The 16,176-nt window shown below is 38.9% G+C and overlaps 1 protein-coding gene and 1 non-coding gene across 2 annotated transcripts in view; both read left to right on the top strand.

Annotated features, from left to right (window-relative positions):
- SEC31A (SEC31 homolog A, COPII coat complex component) overlaps nucleotides 1-11,704 on the top strand; it is a 73,393-nt gene extending 61,689 nt beyond the window's left edge. The window contains 5 exon segments of the mRNA XM_026509852.4: nucleotides 772-830; nucleotides 1,872-2,135; nucleotides 4,816-4,935; nucleotides 9,938-10,009; nucleotides 11,115-11,704. Coding sequence (XP_026365637.3) covers nucleotides 772-830; nucleotides 1,872-2,135; nucleotides 4,816-4,935; nucleotides 9,938-10,009; nucleotides 11,115-11,294 — 695 coding nt within the window. The 3' untranslated portion in view covers nucleotides 11,295-11,704.
- LOC113263327 (U6 spliceosomal RNA) lies at nucleotides 8,260-8,366 on the top strand. Its single transcript, XR_003319136.1, has one exon. It is a non-coding gene; the product is annotated as a U6 spliceosomal RNA (small nuclear RNA).
- Nucleotides 11,705-16,176: the final 4,472 nt, after the last annotated feature.

The following is a 16,176-nucleotide window of genomic DNA, read 5'->3' as shown; positions in this document are numbered from 1 at the left end:
TAAAAGATACTGGCATTAAAGTACTTAATAAATTCTGCTACTGATGTCTGTTTTTCACTTTGAGATGAAGGTTTTTGGGGGTTTTTTAGGGGAAATTTTCTAAAGTTGACAGTAGTTCAATTTTCTGTTTGCTGCCAACCCGGAATTTTTTTTGTGGCATTAAAAAAATCTTACCACAGATACTTAAATGCTTTCTACTTTATAAATAATTCCCAAGGCAAAGATGATAAAATTGTAGTGTTGTATAGTTGAGACCCTTTTTTAATAGTGTTTCTACCATATGGATGATTTGCTTATGTTGAATTGCTTATATTGAATTGCTCTTTTGGGAAATAGGAGATTGTTACTTTTATTCTTTTCTGCATGTTGAATATAGCAACAGTGAGGGGGTTTTTATTATTTATTTATTTTTTATTTTTTAGCAGACTCAGGTGATTTATTTTTTCTTAAGAGAGAATTTCTAACTGATCTTTGAAGGTTTATACATCAATATAGATATAAAGACTTCACTGTCCTAAATTTAGTACAGCTCTTTCACTTTAAATGGAAATAATATCAAGTTATCTTGCCTGGTAAACGAAGGCCTTGTGAATATTTGAGGGAATTAGTTTGAGAATCTGGGGCTGTAGAGTGATCCCCAAAGCTCAGCTGGTAGAACTTGTGAGTTATCCTTGGGATTAAAGCAGAATTAAAGGTATTGTAAGATGGATACAGTTGAGTTTTCTTCTTTTCAGAATTCTAAAGGAAAATGCCCTTTATTATCTGTTATAGGTCCTCAGAATGGTTGGAATGATCCTCCAGCTTTGAACAGAGTACCTAAGAAGAAGAAGGTACTAGAAAAAGATGTCCATCCAGTTGCCTGCAGATGTTCTATTAATCATAAAACCATCTGGAACATACCACCCTTCACTGATCCTTTTAAAAGCAAAGCTTACTGACTGATAGGTTTAAAGTGTATTTCAGCTTGCATCTTCTATTCCATGAAGGGAAGGAAAGAAAGTTTTAAAAAAACAAAACACACGCACACACAATATGGTGGTGTGAATTTAACTCCCATTAGACGACAAGATGTAAATCCCCAACAGGTCTCTTTCAGAGAGTAGGAAACAAAATTTTCCAGTGATTTTTTTTCTTTTGGGGGGTACTTTGGTCTTTGGTTTCCAACAGTAGTCATGAATTTGGTAATTATATTTTGGACTGTTTTATGTATCACATGTAATGTGAATGAAGAAATAACCTTGTAGCTGAGCGCTGTTTAACTGTCAGTAACTGTTGAGAGCTGTTGGAGCACAAGATAAGATTCTTCTCTCCTTCTTTCTTCCCAAACATTTCTACTTTTTTTTAACTTCTGGTGATTTCCTTTTCTTAAATATAGTAATGAGAGGTCATAACAATAAAATTGGGAGGTACTAAATGGGCAAAAAACCCCACAATTTGTGTTAGTAATAATTAGAAATTTAATCTACTACTTTTAATATAATTGAATTGACAGGTAATATCTACTTAGTGATCTAGGAAAAGGAGTATTACATTCTGATCACATTAAATACGAACACACATTTGGCATATCTGATTCCATTATTGCTAGATATAATTCTGTAGACTGACATCCTCTTACAAAACATGGTGTTTTGGCTCCCCGTATGAGAGGAAGTGTGGAAGACAAAGGGGAAACTGAGAGGTCCAGTTTTGAGCTCTCTACCCTTGTTAGCCAGATTAGCTCTACTTTTATGTTTTACTCTAGAATTCTGCATAAAATTTCATTTGAAAAAGAGTATTCTATTTTTTAAAAAAATGTCAACCTTATTTAAAGGTGAGTAAATGATAATATTTTTCGTATGCTTGTGTCTTTTATTTCTGTCTTTTAAAAGGTGCCTGAAAACTTTATGCCTCCTGTTCCCATCACATCACCAATCATGAACCCTTTGGGTGACCCCCAGTCACAAATGCTGCCGCAACAACCTTCAGCTCCTGTACCCCTGTCAAGCCAAGCTTCATTTCCACAGCCACATCTTGCAGGTGGCCAGACCTTCCATGGCATACAGCAACCCCTCGGTCAACCAGGCATGCCACCATCTTTCTCCAAGCCCAATATTGAAGGCGCCCCAGGGGCTCCTATTGGAAATACCATCCAGGTAACCGTAAATCTGCGTAAGCGGAATGGGGAGATAGCTCTGTTTCAGTTCATTTTTTTTTTAATATGTTCACTTTGATGTTTATACCTTTATTAATGAACATCTAAATTTGGTTTCAGTTAAGGCAACCTAAATAAAAAATAGTAACCCCTTTTTTAAGATTGATCATGCATGGATATTATTTTTCAATTTCATGGCCATAAACTTTCTAGAAGAGGCTCATATATTTGCTAGTGGATGTTTACACTAACTTGACAATTGCGGTATTTCATTTGACCTAATCAGTAGCCATAATTTAAGATCAGTTGAATCCGTATTTTCAGCCAAGCTTGCTAAGCAGAAGCTATTTCCAAATTTCCAAGTTTTGTCCCTTTAAAATATAAAATAAAAATGTAATGAATTATATCTTTTCTTGTATATGTGTAAGAGCTAATAATATACAGCCTACCTTCAGATGGAGATATAAATTTGTACTTGGTTTTTCACATACAAACAGCTAGTTAGCAGGGGTCTAGACGATGAAAAATCACATATAACTGACTTAGACATACAAAGATAAACATTTTGATCTGCTCATGAAAAGTGAAGGGCTTAGGTCAAAGTTAACATAAGAAGATGAAACAAATCCCTGCCCAAACTGTAAAACTAGTTCTGTTTTTGTCTTTGACTCACTGAAGTCAAATTTATAAAGATGTATCTCTATCACAAGGGTATGCTTTACTATTAAGAGAGTTCTGCCTAAGGAACTTCTAAATATTAAAAGTTCCATTATAAAAACCAGTCTTTTGATAGAGGTGGGAGAACTGCTTTCCACAGGACTATAAATTATAAAAATGTGTTAATTTTTTTTTTTTTTTTTTTATGATTACAAGTCTATACTAGTTTAGGAAGCTACCCAGCTCTTCACTTTTGTTTAGGCCTCGGGTGCTCATGCTGTACGCATCTAGACCAGAACCTCAGTTACCATCAGAAGGGAATGCTGCGCAAGATGTATGTGTTCAGCCAGGCCCTTATTTCCAGCTACCTGCGTACCTGGATGTCTCTGAGGCACCTCACACTCAGCATTTCTGAAGCCTTATTCATAGTCTTCCTCTCAAATCTGGTCTTCAGAACTTGGTGTTTCCTGTTTCAGTCAATGGCACCATAATCGTTCCTATTTCATCTAGTCAAAAACCTGGGAATCATCCTTATACGCTTTTCCTTTAATCCCTCTTTCAGATCTATCCCTAAATCTTGCTAATGCTGTTTTTAAAATCTCTCTCAAATCCCTTCCAGTCTGGTCTATGCTGCCTTCATCCCCAGTTTTCAGCAGTGCAGGAACTTCTGATTGGTCCGCCTTTGATCCAGCTGTCTGGTCCTGTCTCCTCTTTGTTTAAAACACTGCTCTCAGGATGGAGACCAAAATATTTCACCTTGTCTGGAAGCCCTCAGCTTCATACTCCTCCTTGCTGTCTCTCTGGTCCAGCTACACTGGCCTCCTTTTAGTCCCCTGTATCATGATCCTTCCTTTGTACACGTTCTTCCTCTACCTGGAATGCTGTTCCTTTCTCATTCGACTAGTTAAGTCCTACTCGTCCTTCTGATATAATTTCCTGGAGAGAACTTTCCTCTCAGTTAAATTCTAGTTATATTATCCATTATCCATTGAAGATAACTTATTTGCAATTAAGTAGCAGTACAGTTACTATGTTACATGTATTGATGGCATTTTATTTTTCCTTTTTTTTCAAGTAACATCTTTCATTAAGATATATATTTGTAAACTTTTTTTTATGACACTTTAAAACTTTCTTTTTCTTCTTGTAGCCTAATAAATTGCCAGAATGCTGAGTTCATTTCTGAATTGACTCACAAATACATAGTCAGTGCCTGGCACCTAACTGCCTAATATTTTTGAATAAATGAACTAATAAATCAGAACTTTAAAAACAAACACTCCTTCTTTGTTTTTCTATCTTTACATTCAGTAACATCAAGGTCTCTTCTATCTCAGCTTTTGACTTAATCTTGGGGCTCCTGGGTGGCTTAGTTAAGCATCTGCCTTCGGTTCAGGTCATGATCCCAGGTCCTGGGATCGAGCTCCACATGGGGCTCCCTGCTCAGGGGGGAGCCTGATTGTCCCTCTACCTCTGCTCCTCCCCCTGCTTGTCCTTGCTCTCGCACACACACACGCTCGCTCTCTCTCAAATAAATAAAATCTTTAAAAAAAAAAAAATCTTGCAGCTTGATGATAGAGCAGTTACCAACCTTCTAGAGTAAACCAAAGAATAGAAGAATGCCAGGATAAACAAATGAGCCAACATGCAGAGCAAGCAGCCACTCTAACTCGCCAACTTTGTAAATGCCTTGTTCTTTCTGTTTCCTACTGGCATAGCTCTGCTGTCTGCTTCCCACTAGACACATGCAATAGTGATCAACATATGTTCCATCATTGACCAAATTCTTTATATCCAGTTCTCTTTTTGAAAATCAAAGCTGTAGAAGCCTGTACCTTCTACTGAATATCTGATTTTCGTTTTTACATATCCCAAGGGCTTTCACATGTTCATTTGTCATTTGCTTTTTAACAGCCTATCTACAAGGTAGTTAGTTGGTTTGTCTTTATCACAGAGTTTCAGGGCTTTTTTGTATAGGTAGTTTCTGGTCATTTCTGATCATTTTATGGTATTATTTCTTCCAGCATGTGCAGTCTTTGCCAACAGAAAAAATTACCAAGAAACCTATTCCAGATGAGCACCTCATTCTAAAGACCACATTTGAGGATCTTATTCAGCGCTGCCTCTCTTCAGCCACAGATCCTGTACGTATTTTTTTCTCATGTTTTGCTTATTTAAAATAATCACTTATGGAGCTCTTCTGTAATTTCATGAAGTCTCACAAGATATACTGTAGAAGTTTGTACAGTAGTAAAACCAGCACTTATATGGTTTGCTTTATATATAAAAATGTATTTCATTTCTTTTATATATAAATATTTAATCCTCACAACCACCCCCTGGTAGGTAAATTTGTCATCTTTACAGGCAACTAAAGTAAGCAAAAAGCAGTTAAGTAACATCTAAGGTCAGAGCCAGAATTCAGACCCAGTTTGGGTCCAGGATTTATGCTGTCATTCACTATACCGCACTGCCTGTCAGCAGCAAACCTCATGTGCGGCACATAAATAGGACAGAATGGTGGTGCGTAAGAAAGTCAGGTTTGGGCTTGCTTCCTGAGCTTAGATCAAAGCTTTTAAAAGTAGATACATAATCTTATATGTAACTTTGCAAAGATCTTATAAATAATCGTTTTAGAGTCTAGAGTCATATTCATAGTTAAAGCAACTGATTTTACTTAGTTTATTTAGAGGAGGCCTGTGTATTGGCAACAACAAAAATCCAACAAAGCTGGTCTTGTTTTAGATGAAATCTCAGTTTCTACCAACAAACATTGAATATGTTTATTTAGCCACTGGCCACTTGTCTGCTTGAAAAACAGCTTCTGGAATTTGTTTCATCAAACATTGAGTATTAATATGTGCAGCTTTCTTCTGGTCTTTTAGAAGGCTATTCCCTGTACTAAGTGTGTCAGGAAAGCAGAAGCAGGAAAAGGTTAGCATAAACCATCGTGCCTAGCATTCTGAAAGCGATGGAAACACAGAGTGAGCAACAGAGAGCAGATGAAGCAGATAGCCTCGCATACACTGTCCCCTGTGAACACCTCTAAATAGGACACAGTCATTTGAAAATAGAAGAGTCCTAATAAAAATGAACGAAAGCTCCTGCCCTCCTTCAAGCGTGAGTCAGTATAGAGAGGTTGAGAAGACACGTAGTACACAGCCCGGCTCAATAAATTGTTGAGTTTAAGCCCCTCTGGGTCAGCATATCATCTTCCTTCTGGGTCCACAGGAGCCCTGGGCAGAAGAGAACCAAAAAGACAAACTGTTCCTGTAATTCCTGTAACTAGTTAGGGGAAAGAGTCCTAATATCCTGTCCTGTCCAGCTGACTCTGCCCCTGGGGTAGGGCTCCTGCCAATAGCTAGATGAGATTAGCTTTGAGCAGGGACTATCAGGGTTCCCCTCCACACAAATCCTGTTAATCAATAGCTGGAATCATTTTTACAATGTGGCTGTAATAGTCTTTTCACTTTAGTTATGTCCAGACAACACAAAGTAATTTTGCAGCATGACTTAGTTTATAATGTTACCCTTGATAGCTTCATCTCTTTCTCTCTCTTCTTTTTTTTTTTTTTAAATTCATTCCAGGTATATAATGTAGTGCTTCAACAATTTTGTACATACTGAGTGCTCGTCATGACAAGTGCACTCGTTAATCCCCATCACCTGTTTCACCCATCCCCTCTACCTCCCTTCTGGGGACCACCATATTGTTCTCTGTAGTTTAGCGTGTGTTCCTTAGTTTGTCTCTCTCTCTCTCTTTTTTTCCTTTGGTAGTTTATTCTGTTTCTTAAATTCCACATGAGTGAAATCGTATATTTGTCTTTCTCTGAATGAGTTATTTTATTTAGCATTATACTCTCCAGCTCCATCCATATTATTGCAAATGGCAAGATTTCATTCTTTTTATGACTGAATGATATTCTGTTGTGTAATGCACCACATCTTCTTTATCCATTCATCTGTCAGTGGACACTTGGATTGCGTCCATAGTTTGCCTATTGTAAATATTGCTGCAGGAAACATAGGGGTACATGTATCCCTTTGAATTAGTGTTTTTGTATTTTGGGGGTAGATACTCAGTAGTGCTCTTGCACTTGCTGCATCATAAGGTAGTTCTATTTTTAGCTTTTTGAGGAACCTCCATACTGTTTTCCAGCGTGGCCTCACCAGTTTGCATTCCTACTAGTAGTGCAAGAGGGTTCTCCTTTCTCTACATCCTCACCAACACTGTGTTGTTTCTTGTGTTGTTGATTTTAGCCATTCTGACCAGTGTAATACAAGGTGATATTTCATAGTTTTGATTTGTGTTTCCCTGATGATGAGTGATACTGAGCATCTTCTCATGTGTCTGCTGACCACCTCTATGTCTTCTTTGGAGAAATGTCATTCATGTCTTCTGCCCATTTTTTAATTGGATTATTTTTGCGGAGGGGTGTTGAGTTATATCAGTTCTTTATATATTTTGGATACTAACCCTTTATTGGATATGTCATTTGCAAATATCTTCTCCCGTTTAGTATGTTGCCTTTTAGTGTTGTTGTTTCCTTTGCTGTGCAGAAGCTTTTTATTCTGATGCATTCCCAGTAGCTTATTTTTGTTTTTATTTCCCTTGCCTGAGGAGACATCTCTAGAAAAATGTTGCTGTGGCTGATGTCACAGAAATTACTGCCTGTGCTCTCTTCTAGGATTTTTATGCTTTCCTGTCTTATATTTAGGTCTTTAATCCATTTTGAGTTTATTTTTGTGTATGCTGTGAGGAAGTGGTCCGGTTTCATTCTTTTGCATGTAAGCTGTCCAGTTTTCCTAACACCATTTGTTGAAAAGACTGTCTTCTTCCCATTAAGTATTCTTGTCTCCTTTGTCAAAGATTAATTGACCATATAATTGTGAGTTTATTTCTGGATTTTCTGTTCTGTTTCATTGATCTATGTGTCTTTTTTTGTGCCAGTATCATACTGTCTTGATTACTACAGCTTTGTAATATAACTTGAAGTCCAGAATTATGACAGCTTCAGCTTTGCTGTTCTTTTTCAAGATTGCTTTGGCTATTTGGGGTCTTTTGTGATTCCATACCGGTTTTAGGATTATTTGTTCTAGTTCTGTGAAAAATGCTGTTGGTATGTTGATCCATTTAAAAAATCATTCACAAGGGCACCTGGGTGGCTCAGTCAGTTGAGCTTCCGACTCTTGGTTTCATCTCAGGTCATGATCTCGGGGTCAAGAGCCCCACATCAGGCTCTGTGCTCAGTGCAGAGTCTGCTTGAGATTTTCTCTCCTTGTCTTTCTGCCCCTCCCCCACTCATGTTCTCTCTCTCTCTCTCTCTCTCTCTCTCTCTCTCTCTCAAATAAATAAATAAATCTTTTTTTAAAAAATCATTCTCCAAAAAGCAAAAAACTCGTTCACCACAATCAAGTGGGATTTATTGCCGGGATGCAAGGCTGGCTCAGTATCCATAGATCGATCGTTGCTCACTTCAACAGCACATGTGCTAAAATTGGACCAGTATAGAAAAGATTGGCATGATCGCCGCACAAGGATGGCTTGCGAATTTGTGAATATTCACAGACCAGTCAACGTGATGCATCACATCCACCAGAGAAAGGAGAAAAACCTACATGGTCATTTCAATAGATGCAGAAAAAGCATTCGACAAAGTACAAAATCCATTCCTGATAAAAACCATCAACAAAGTAGGTGTAGAGGGAACATACCTCAGCATAATAAAGGCCTTATATGAAAAAGCCACAGCTAATATCATACTCAGTGGGGAAAAATTCAGAGCTTTTCCTTTCTCCTCTTCTGACACATTGACATTCCTTCCTCCGGCATACCAAGAGCATGTGAGCATCAACAGCTTTGTATGTGCTGCTCCTTCTGCCTGGAATCTTCCCCCACATAACTGCATTACTCACTCCACGCTTGTTCTAGGCTTCTGTTCAAATGTCCCAGTAGCTATCCGGCCTTTGTGTACCACCTCATACTCCCAGCCCTTCTAGCCTCTCATTCTGTTAACTCTTTCTTCCTGGCATTCATCACCATCTCATATACAACATATTGTTTATTTAGTTTCTTTTACCCACCCAAGAGAATTTGAGGTCCCTGAGACATAAGCGTGGTGCATAGTAGGCACTCAATAAATATTGAAGAACTATGTCACTTCTAAGGCTGTTGCATAGTGTACATCATTGGGTTAATCACATTGTAATTGAAACCTTTAGTTTTAGAGTAGTTTTCTCTCACTATACTTCTAGTACGAAGATTGGGACGTGGGAGGACTCCTTGATTTAAGAACTCATTTTACTACCTCCCTCTTAGTAATCTTAAGCCACGAGAAGGTAATTTTCTTTCTTTTTTTTTTTCTTGGTGTTTTAAAAGCTCAGAAGGAGGGGCACCTGGGTGGCTTAGTCAGTTAAGCATCTGACTTTTTATTTCAGCTCAGGTCTTGATCTTGGGGTCATAAGTTCACGCCCCACATTGGGCTCCATGCTGGGCGTGGAGCCTACCAAAAAAGAAAGAGGGAAGGAAGGAAGGAAGGAAGGAAGGAAGGAAGGAAGGAAGGAAGGAAGGAAGGAAGGAAGGGAGGGAGGCAAGATGGAAGGAAAAAAGGAAGGAGAAGGGAAGGGAAGGAGAGAAAGAAAGAAAACTCAGAAAGAAGCAGGATTAAACATACCAAATGTGACTAAGTATATGAGTAATATTTCTGAAGGGTTACAGTAAGATTCCAGTTCACCTCTGTTTGATGCTAGCACCCATAATTTGCAGCAGCTGTCCTTAGATCTTCTTTTCTGTAATATAGTGACCCACTGCTGCCTCCAGGTGGCCCTTCCTGTTGCTTGTGGACAGTGCAGTTATACATGCACACACCTTGTCAGAGCTGACAGTCCACGTGAAATCCAACCACTACTCCAGTTTGCACTCCAAAAGGAAGCCCCTTATCCTCCTACCCTTCCCCCGTTAATGGGTTACTGAACTCTGTCCTAATGGTCTGTTCAAGTTTCTGAGTCATAGTTGCCTCCGTTTTGTTATAAAATGAAGCTGTTCAGCATCAGGAGTGTAAGGGTTAGTGAAATGAGATAGGGCAAGGTCTTTGGATAAAAGTTAAATATTCAAATATAACACGTCTGTTTTTTCCTCTCCTACAGCAAACCAAGAGGAAGCTAGATGATGCCAGCAAACGCTTGGAGTTTCTGTATGATAAACTTAGGGAACAGACAGTAAGTTTGTGGGGAAAAAGAAGGATTCATGATAATCATTTATTTCTAGTTGCTAGTAAATATGCATCTCATCAGCACTCGTATGTAATATATTTGGGGGGAAAATTATGTTGACAGTTATAGAATGGGCTTTCTCTAACTGAATCTTAAATGTCATTTATTGGGGATGAGGGAATAGGGGAGAGAGAGAGGGTGTGTGTGTTTGTGTGTGTGTCTGTGAGATAGGGGTGCAATTTTAACTCTTCTTGTAGAGTAGAAGATTGTAGAAATATAATCTGGCTTGTATCAGCCCTAAGGTAACTGGCCTTGTATTCATTTTATATATGGCTGTATTTTTTGCATTTCAATATTCCTCTTCTCCATTCTTCACATCATTCCCATCAGATAAAAATAACCACTCATGTCATGAGAACCAAACCAAAGAAAGTTGATGTAACAGTGGAAGTAGTGTAGTGCATGGACTGATCCAAAGTAAATTCTTCCCTCAAAAGCATGGGCATATAATCCAAGTAATGACATGGTAAAAAAAAAAAAAAAAAAAAAAAAACAACTGTAGATTTTGTGGTTTTAAGAGATGGTAAGGTTACAAAAAGCAGTCAAGAACTGATAGATTGAGTACATGGTGATGGCTGTTGCCCTATGAATGCAGGAGACTGCAAGTAAGTTCTCTACTGTAGACACGGTTTTAGAATAAACTGGGTCCTTACTTTAAGATAGCATGATTAAGAACCTTTAAATTCCTTCATATGCGTGGGAAAAGTTTTAAAAGGTGTGAGGCTATATCTAAAATATTTGAAGAATTAACGCTCTTAAGTGGAGAAAGACATTAGCATTTCAGCTTGGGGGAGGAAAGCTGGCTTCTATAAAAAAAATTAACTGACTCATACATGTTCCTAATTCATAATAATTTCCTTACATAAATCATTTTGTCGTGGTTCTACTTTATAACTTGAAGAGTTGCTTGGTCCAAAAAAACTATTTCTAGAAAAGCTAAATGGTTTATTTGCTTCTTTATAATATTTGTTTCAATCTCCTTTTAAATATCAGAATTTATGGGAAATTCTTCCTTAATTAATTTTTTCTCTTGATTCTACCTTTATTTCAGCTTTCACCCACAATCATCAATGGTTTACACAACATTGCAAGGAGCATTGAATCGCGAAACTACTCAGAAGGATTGAGCATCCACACCCACATAGTTAGCACCAGCAACTTCAGCGAGACCTCAGCTTTCATGCCAGTTCTCAAAGTCGTTCTCACCCAGGCCAATAAGCTGGGTGTCTAAAAGGACATCTTTACTCCCAGCCCATATTGCCATTTTTCCAAAGAAACATATTTTAAAAAATGTTAAGATACGGACCAATCCTCATTAGCATGTCTCCATAGCAGCCAGTCAAGAGCATTTACACTATTTCTGCAGATATACTCACCTTAGAACTGCTCAAAACCCAGGTGCTTTCTTTTGTTTTAATCTTTTATTGCCCATGATGATTTTCTTATTCTGCAAATAGTGTATTTCCTGGATTACACATGGTGTGTTTTCCTGAAATATTCTGATCAAATGTGGTTTTTAAAACCTCAGTGTACTTTTTGGAAAAGGAGCATCTGGTTATGCATAAAGCAGAGCTAAAACTAAGTTTCTTTCATGTCCTCCCCACTTCCTGTATGTCAATCAGATTAAAGTGTGTAATCCTATTTTACGTGTATGTAGTCTTTTTTTAAAACAGCTGCTCACAGTTTAGTTTAATCCCTATTTTTTGTGTCTTTGGCTTCACTCAGGTCCTGAGCAAATAACTAAATCTAGAGGTTGCTACATAGATTTTAGCAAAAGATTAGTGAAGAGGGGGATCACTAGCTTTAAATATCTATTGGAAAAGACTGAGCATTTTCGTTCTATGGAATGCATTGGACTTTTTTGTATTAATAAATGTTTTCAATATTCTGTTTGAGTTTTAAGACTGAATTATCTCCATTTTACATTTAGAAATTTGTTCATCTACTTTTTAAAAGTCAGCCAGAGCTCTGAGGTTTAAATTTAGAAGGAAACCTTTAATTTCTATCAGCCTCCTGAATCAAAGGCAGACATTTTTCAGCCAGTTTTTCTGTCAAGTGATTTTATTATAATTTGTCTTAAGAACAAACAGTGTGGTAAAAAAAAAGATAATGGTTCCCATAGAATCTTGAAAATTAGATACTAATAATTCTTCATTGTTACATTATGTAATTTTCCATAAGTAGGTAGTTACAATGTCAATAAACATTGTAACTACCATGGAGTTGCTGTTTCAAGGAATTAGAGTAGTTCGAGAAAGAGTAGTTGGTCAGACTGAGTGCAGTAGTTTGAAAGAACCTCTCATTTTCTTTTGCTGGGATTCCTTACTTGCCAAATAAAACCCCTCTTTTAAAAATTAATCATTCAGTGTTTAGCTCAGAATAGTTTTATAACTAAAAAAAGGAGGACCGTGATCGCATGTGTGAACATTGGAACCTCAGGACTAGAGATCTCTCAGCACCCTACCTTCAGTCTCCTGATGGGCGTGTAGTCGCCTTTGTCAGTTCTGTGACTCACTGAAGTGAGTGGCAACAGAGTACCTGACCGTTGGGACCTGACTCTCACCTGTGGGGTCAGCCCAAGACCCCATTGGAACAGCAGGCTGGCCTCTAGCAGTTTTTTTCATTTATTGCCCTTATAGTTAGGATTTGTTTTATGTTTACCCTGATATGATAATGGCATAATTGGCAGCATTTTACAAAAAAACAAATTCCCAAAAGATGAGAAACGAGTAGTTAGCAGTAGAGCCCGGGCCAACCGCAAAGATTTAACAAGTGTGAGTGTAAAAAAACAATTTGTCACTGACATCTGAGCAGCCATTATCTTTCCTTTTTCAGTACAGCATTGTGATAGTTTTCCCCCACTGTGGAGACATTTTTCCATGAAGTTCCACATAAATGGATGGTGGTAAGAGGAGCTGAACCCAAAATATTGTGTTGTCTCTGAAGTGTGAAGATAAAAGGAGATTATGGAAAGAGCATAGTTTGTTTTCTTGAAGAAAAGCAGAACACTTTCAAAAAATTTTCTTTTCATAAAAGTAGAGAAAAAATTTCTTAGTTTTGTAAACAAGCCTGTTTTTAATGTTTTCAACTCCAAAGACATTGCATTGTATACCTGCACAATTTAGGCACCTCTGGATAAAGTTATTCTTACACGAAGATGTGCTGAATCTGTTTAGTTTGGGAAACTCACAGCTGTACCCTTGCCATTACTTCATGCATAGTGACGAGTCATTCTTTTGAATCCGAGATTTGTTCGGTTTTGCCCATACGTTGTGTGCTTTTTATTTCTTTAACCTACTTAATTTTTAAACAAGGAAAGGGATGTGAGGGAACCTGGTAAGTGGGGCTGGGTGTCAGCCAGGAGATGTATCAGATCTCTGGAAGGTGCTTTTTTATATTGCACCTGCTCTTCTCCATTCTTCATACAGCCCTTTGTGCTGGGTGGGATGGATGTATTCTTAGGGCCCATGTGAAAATCTTTATATGTAACGGGATACATAGCTGATGGAGGTAGTGGTGCATTTGGATAGTGTGGCAGCAGGAAGAAGTTGGGAACAACTGCTCTACACTTGACTGTTGAGAGCCCAATGAGCCTATCTATTCCTTTGGATTCAGAAAACTCCCATGTATCCTAGAGGACAGAAAGATACAGTAGAGTTTCTGGCAACCAGATGTACCCTGATTCACACCTGCCTAAAAAGGTAAAGGGAGGGATGGTGACTGGTTGACACTTTTCTGATAACCGTTTGTCTGCTGAGCCAGATACGGGTTCGCCTAAGAGCGACTGCAGGGCAGCTGTTGACCCCTGTGCTGTGGCGGAGACTTCATTTGGAACTGTCGTGAAGATTCAGCAAGTAGTGTACGCACGTCTGTGTACGCATACGTGCATAAGGGTGCGTGCGCCCCTCTTTACTTTGTTATTCCACGGCTGTGGTGCCATCATTCCCAAGTAGAACCCCTGACAGATCTGTGGGTGTCCATCACATGCCGAGGATGTCCCAGATAGCATCTCAAATGACTCCGTCAGTAAGAGGGACTGTCATGCACAGAAAATCTTAATTATTTGGTCTTAGGATAAGTATGCCAAATCTTTGCACCAAACTAGATTACAAAGAAAAAGCAGTCACGTTAGCTCTGTATTTCCACTTTTTCTGGTACGCTCCATGTTCGTGCACATTTCCGTAGCGTCAGTGCTTTGTCACTGTACTAGTCCCTGAGGCCAGGCTGCACAGTGTGCATCTATGCCCCATGGGAGTCAGATTGTACCATTCTTTCATTTCCAGCTGTTGACCCACTCGGGGCGGGGAATGGGATGTGCGGGTTTAAGGTGGTTGGTGTAGATCTTGGAAAAGCTAATAAAATCCAGCAAGAGAAAATAGACTTTTTTTTAAGACTTATTTATTTATTTATTTATTTGAGAGAGAGAGAGAGAGAGAGAGAGCGAGCATGGGTGGGGGAGGGGCAGAGGGAGAGAGAGAAAGAATCTCCAGCAGACTCCCTTCCAGAGCGGAAACCCCACACAGGACCTGAGTGGGATACCACAGCCCTGAGATCATGACCTGAGCCCAACCAACCAAGCCACCCAGGTGCCCTAGAAATGGACTTTGGTAGAACTGTGGTACGTGTTTTTTGCATTCTGGATTCATGTTTCCGGAGATTTGCTAAAGTATTTATTTAGCAAACAATGTTAATGTTGTTGAAACACCTAGAATGACTCTGTATAAACATCATTACTCAGTAATGGCTGAGGTCTTTATTTTAATGGAGCTGCACTCCCTGTTGAATTTGAATTCAATTTTTGGCTGACATCAGGTAGACCTGTTCCTGCTTCTATTGCTGTGCCTTATAATTTCCTAGTCCATGACCTTTCTAAAACCGCCTTTTGTATATCAGTGGGTTCACGCTGTGCAAACATGGGGTCAGAGGGGGGAATGGCTTCAGAAGCCTTGTGAAATAGAGGAAAGCTTTCTATTTCAAAAAAATACAAGTTTGTTGGATTTTTAGTCTATGTGAAGTAAATCCTAATGAAATGTGTGTGTCAAACATCTACCATTATCTCTTTTATACCTTTAAGGGCACTTACACTTCCCAGCTCTAGAATGTAGCATTTTAGTGTTGTTATTAATTTGGTTTCTTTACTTCAGTAGGTATTTGTAAAGGGCTTCATGCAGTTCAGTAGGAAGACTTCATGTCCAAACAGATGTGTGTTTCCAGGTAGGCAATGTAAAATGAACCAGTAGGGAACCTATCATAGGAACGGAATGGATTCAAATTTGATAAGAGGAGAGCTCCAGACCTTTTTTTCTAATATGTAAAAGGGCAGTGAGTATAATATATAATTCAAGGGAACCATTAAGGCTGGCCAGTAAGTGTGATTTGGTTAATGATGAGAAATCACTCATCTTGCACTTTGTCCCGTAAAGGAACTCCCCACTCTAGGAGGACAAGAATGTGTGTGGTGGAATTTTATATCAAAACAGACTTCAGTAGTAAAGAAGGAAAGCAACTATCTCCTAAAAGTGACCTCAAAGTAACTTCCTTTCCCTCTGGCTGTATCTCCAAGTAATCAATGACTTTCCTGACCCTTTTTTGCCCAAAGGAGTCTTCGGGAGAGAACGAGTCAGTTTTAACAGGCAGAAATCGAGTCCACAGAGAGTTCTCTCCTGGGAGGTGCTGCTTGGACACCCTAAAGGGACCCCACCTTTCCTTGAGCTGGATACTTCGCTCCCTCTCAGACCTCACGTCAGCCCAGGGAGCTGAGTTATTCATTCCAGTGCCCGGTGCATCTGGTGAGCAGTAGAAGCTGGATCCAGATCCAGATCTCAGCCTAGTGAGCGCATTGCTTCCACAAAACCACATTTTTCCTGAAGTAACTGCGGCTGCAACAAAAACGCATTCTGCTTTCGGATTTTGTGCTTTTCCCTCCCATTAGTCTGCAGAGACCTGCATTTCCCACAAACGAGGATGTGGTTATGATAAATGGATAAACTTACTGAGCGTTGTGCATTGGCTACTTTTATGGCAGGTTCTCTTTACGTGCTGGGGAAGATAGCCCCTGGCAGCCCAAAGCCTATATCTCCACTGCTTGTGCTACACCAAGAGGAGAGGAAACC

Source organism: Ursus arctos, unplaced genomic scaffold (assembly GCF_023065955.2).
Source record: "Ursus arctos isolate Adak ecotype North America unplaced genomic scaffold, UrsArc2.0 scaffold_9, whole genome shotgun sequence".
NCBI classification, from domain to species: domain Eukaryota; kingdom Metazoa; phylum Chordata; class Mammalia; order Carnivora; family Ursidae; genus Ursus; species Ursus arctos.
This window is presented reverse-complemented; position numbering and strand designations above follow the sequence as displayed.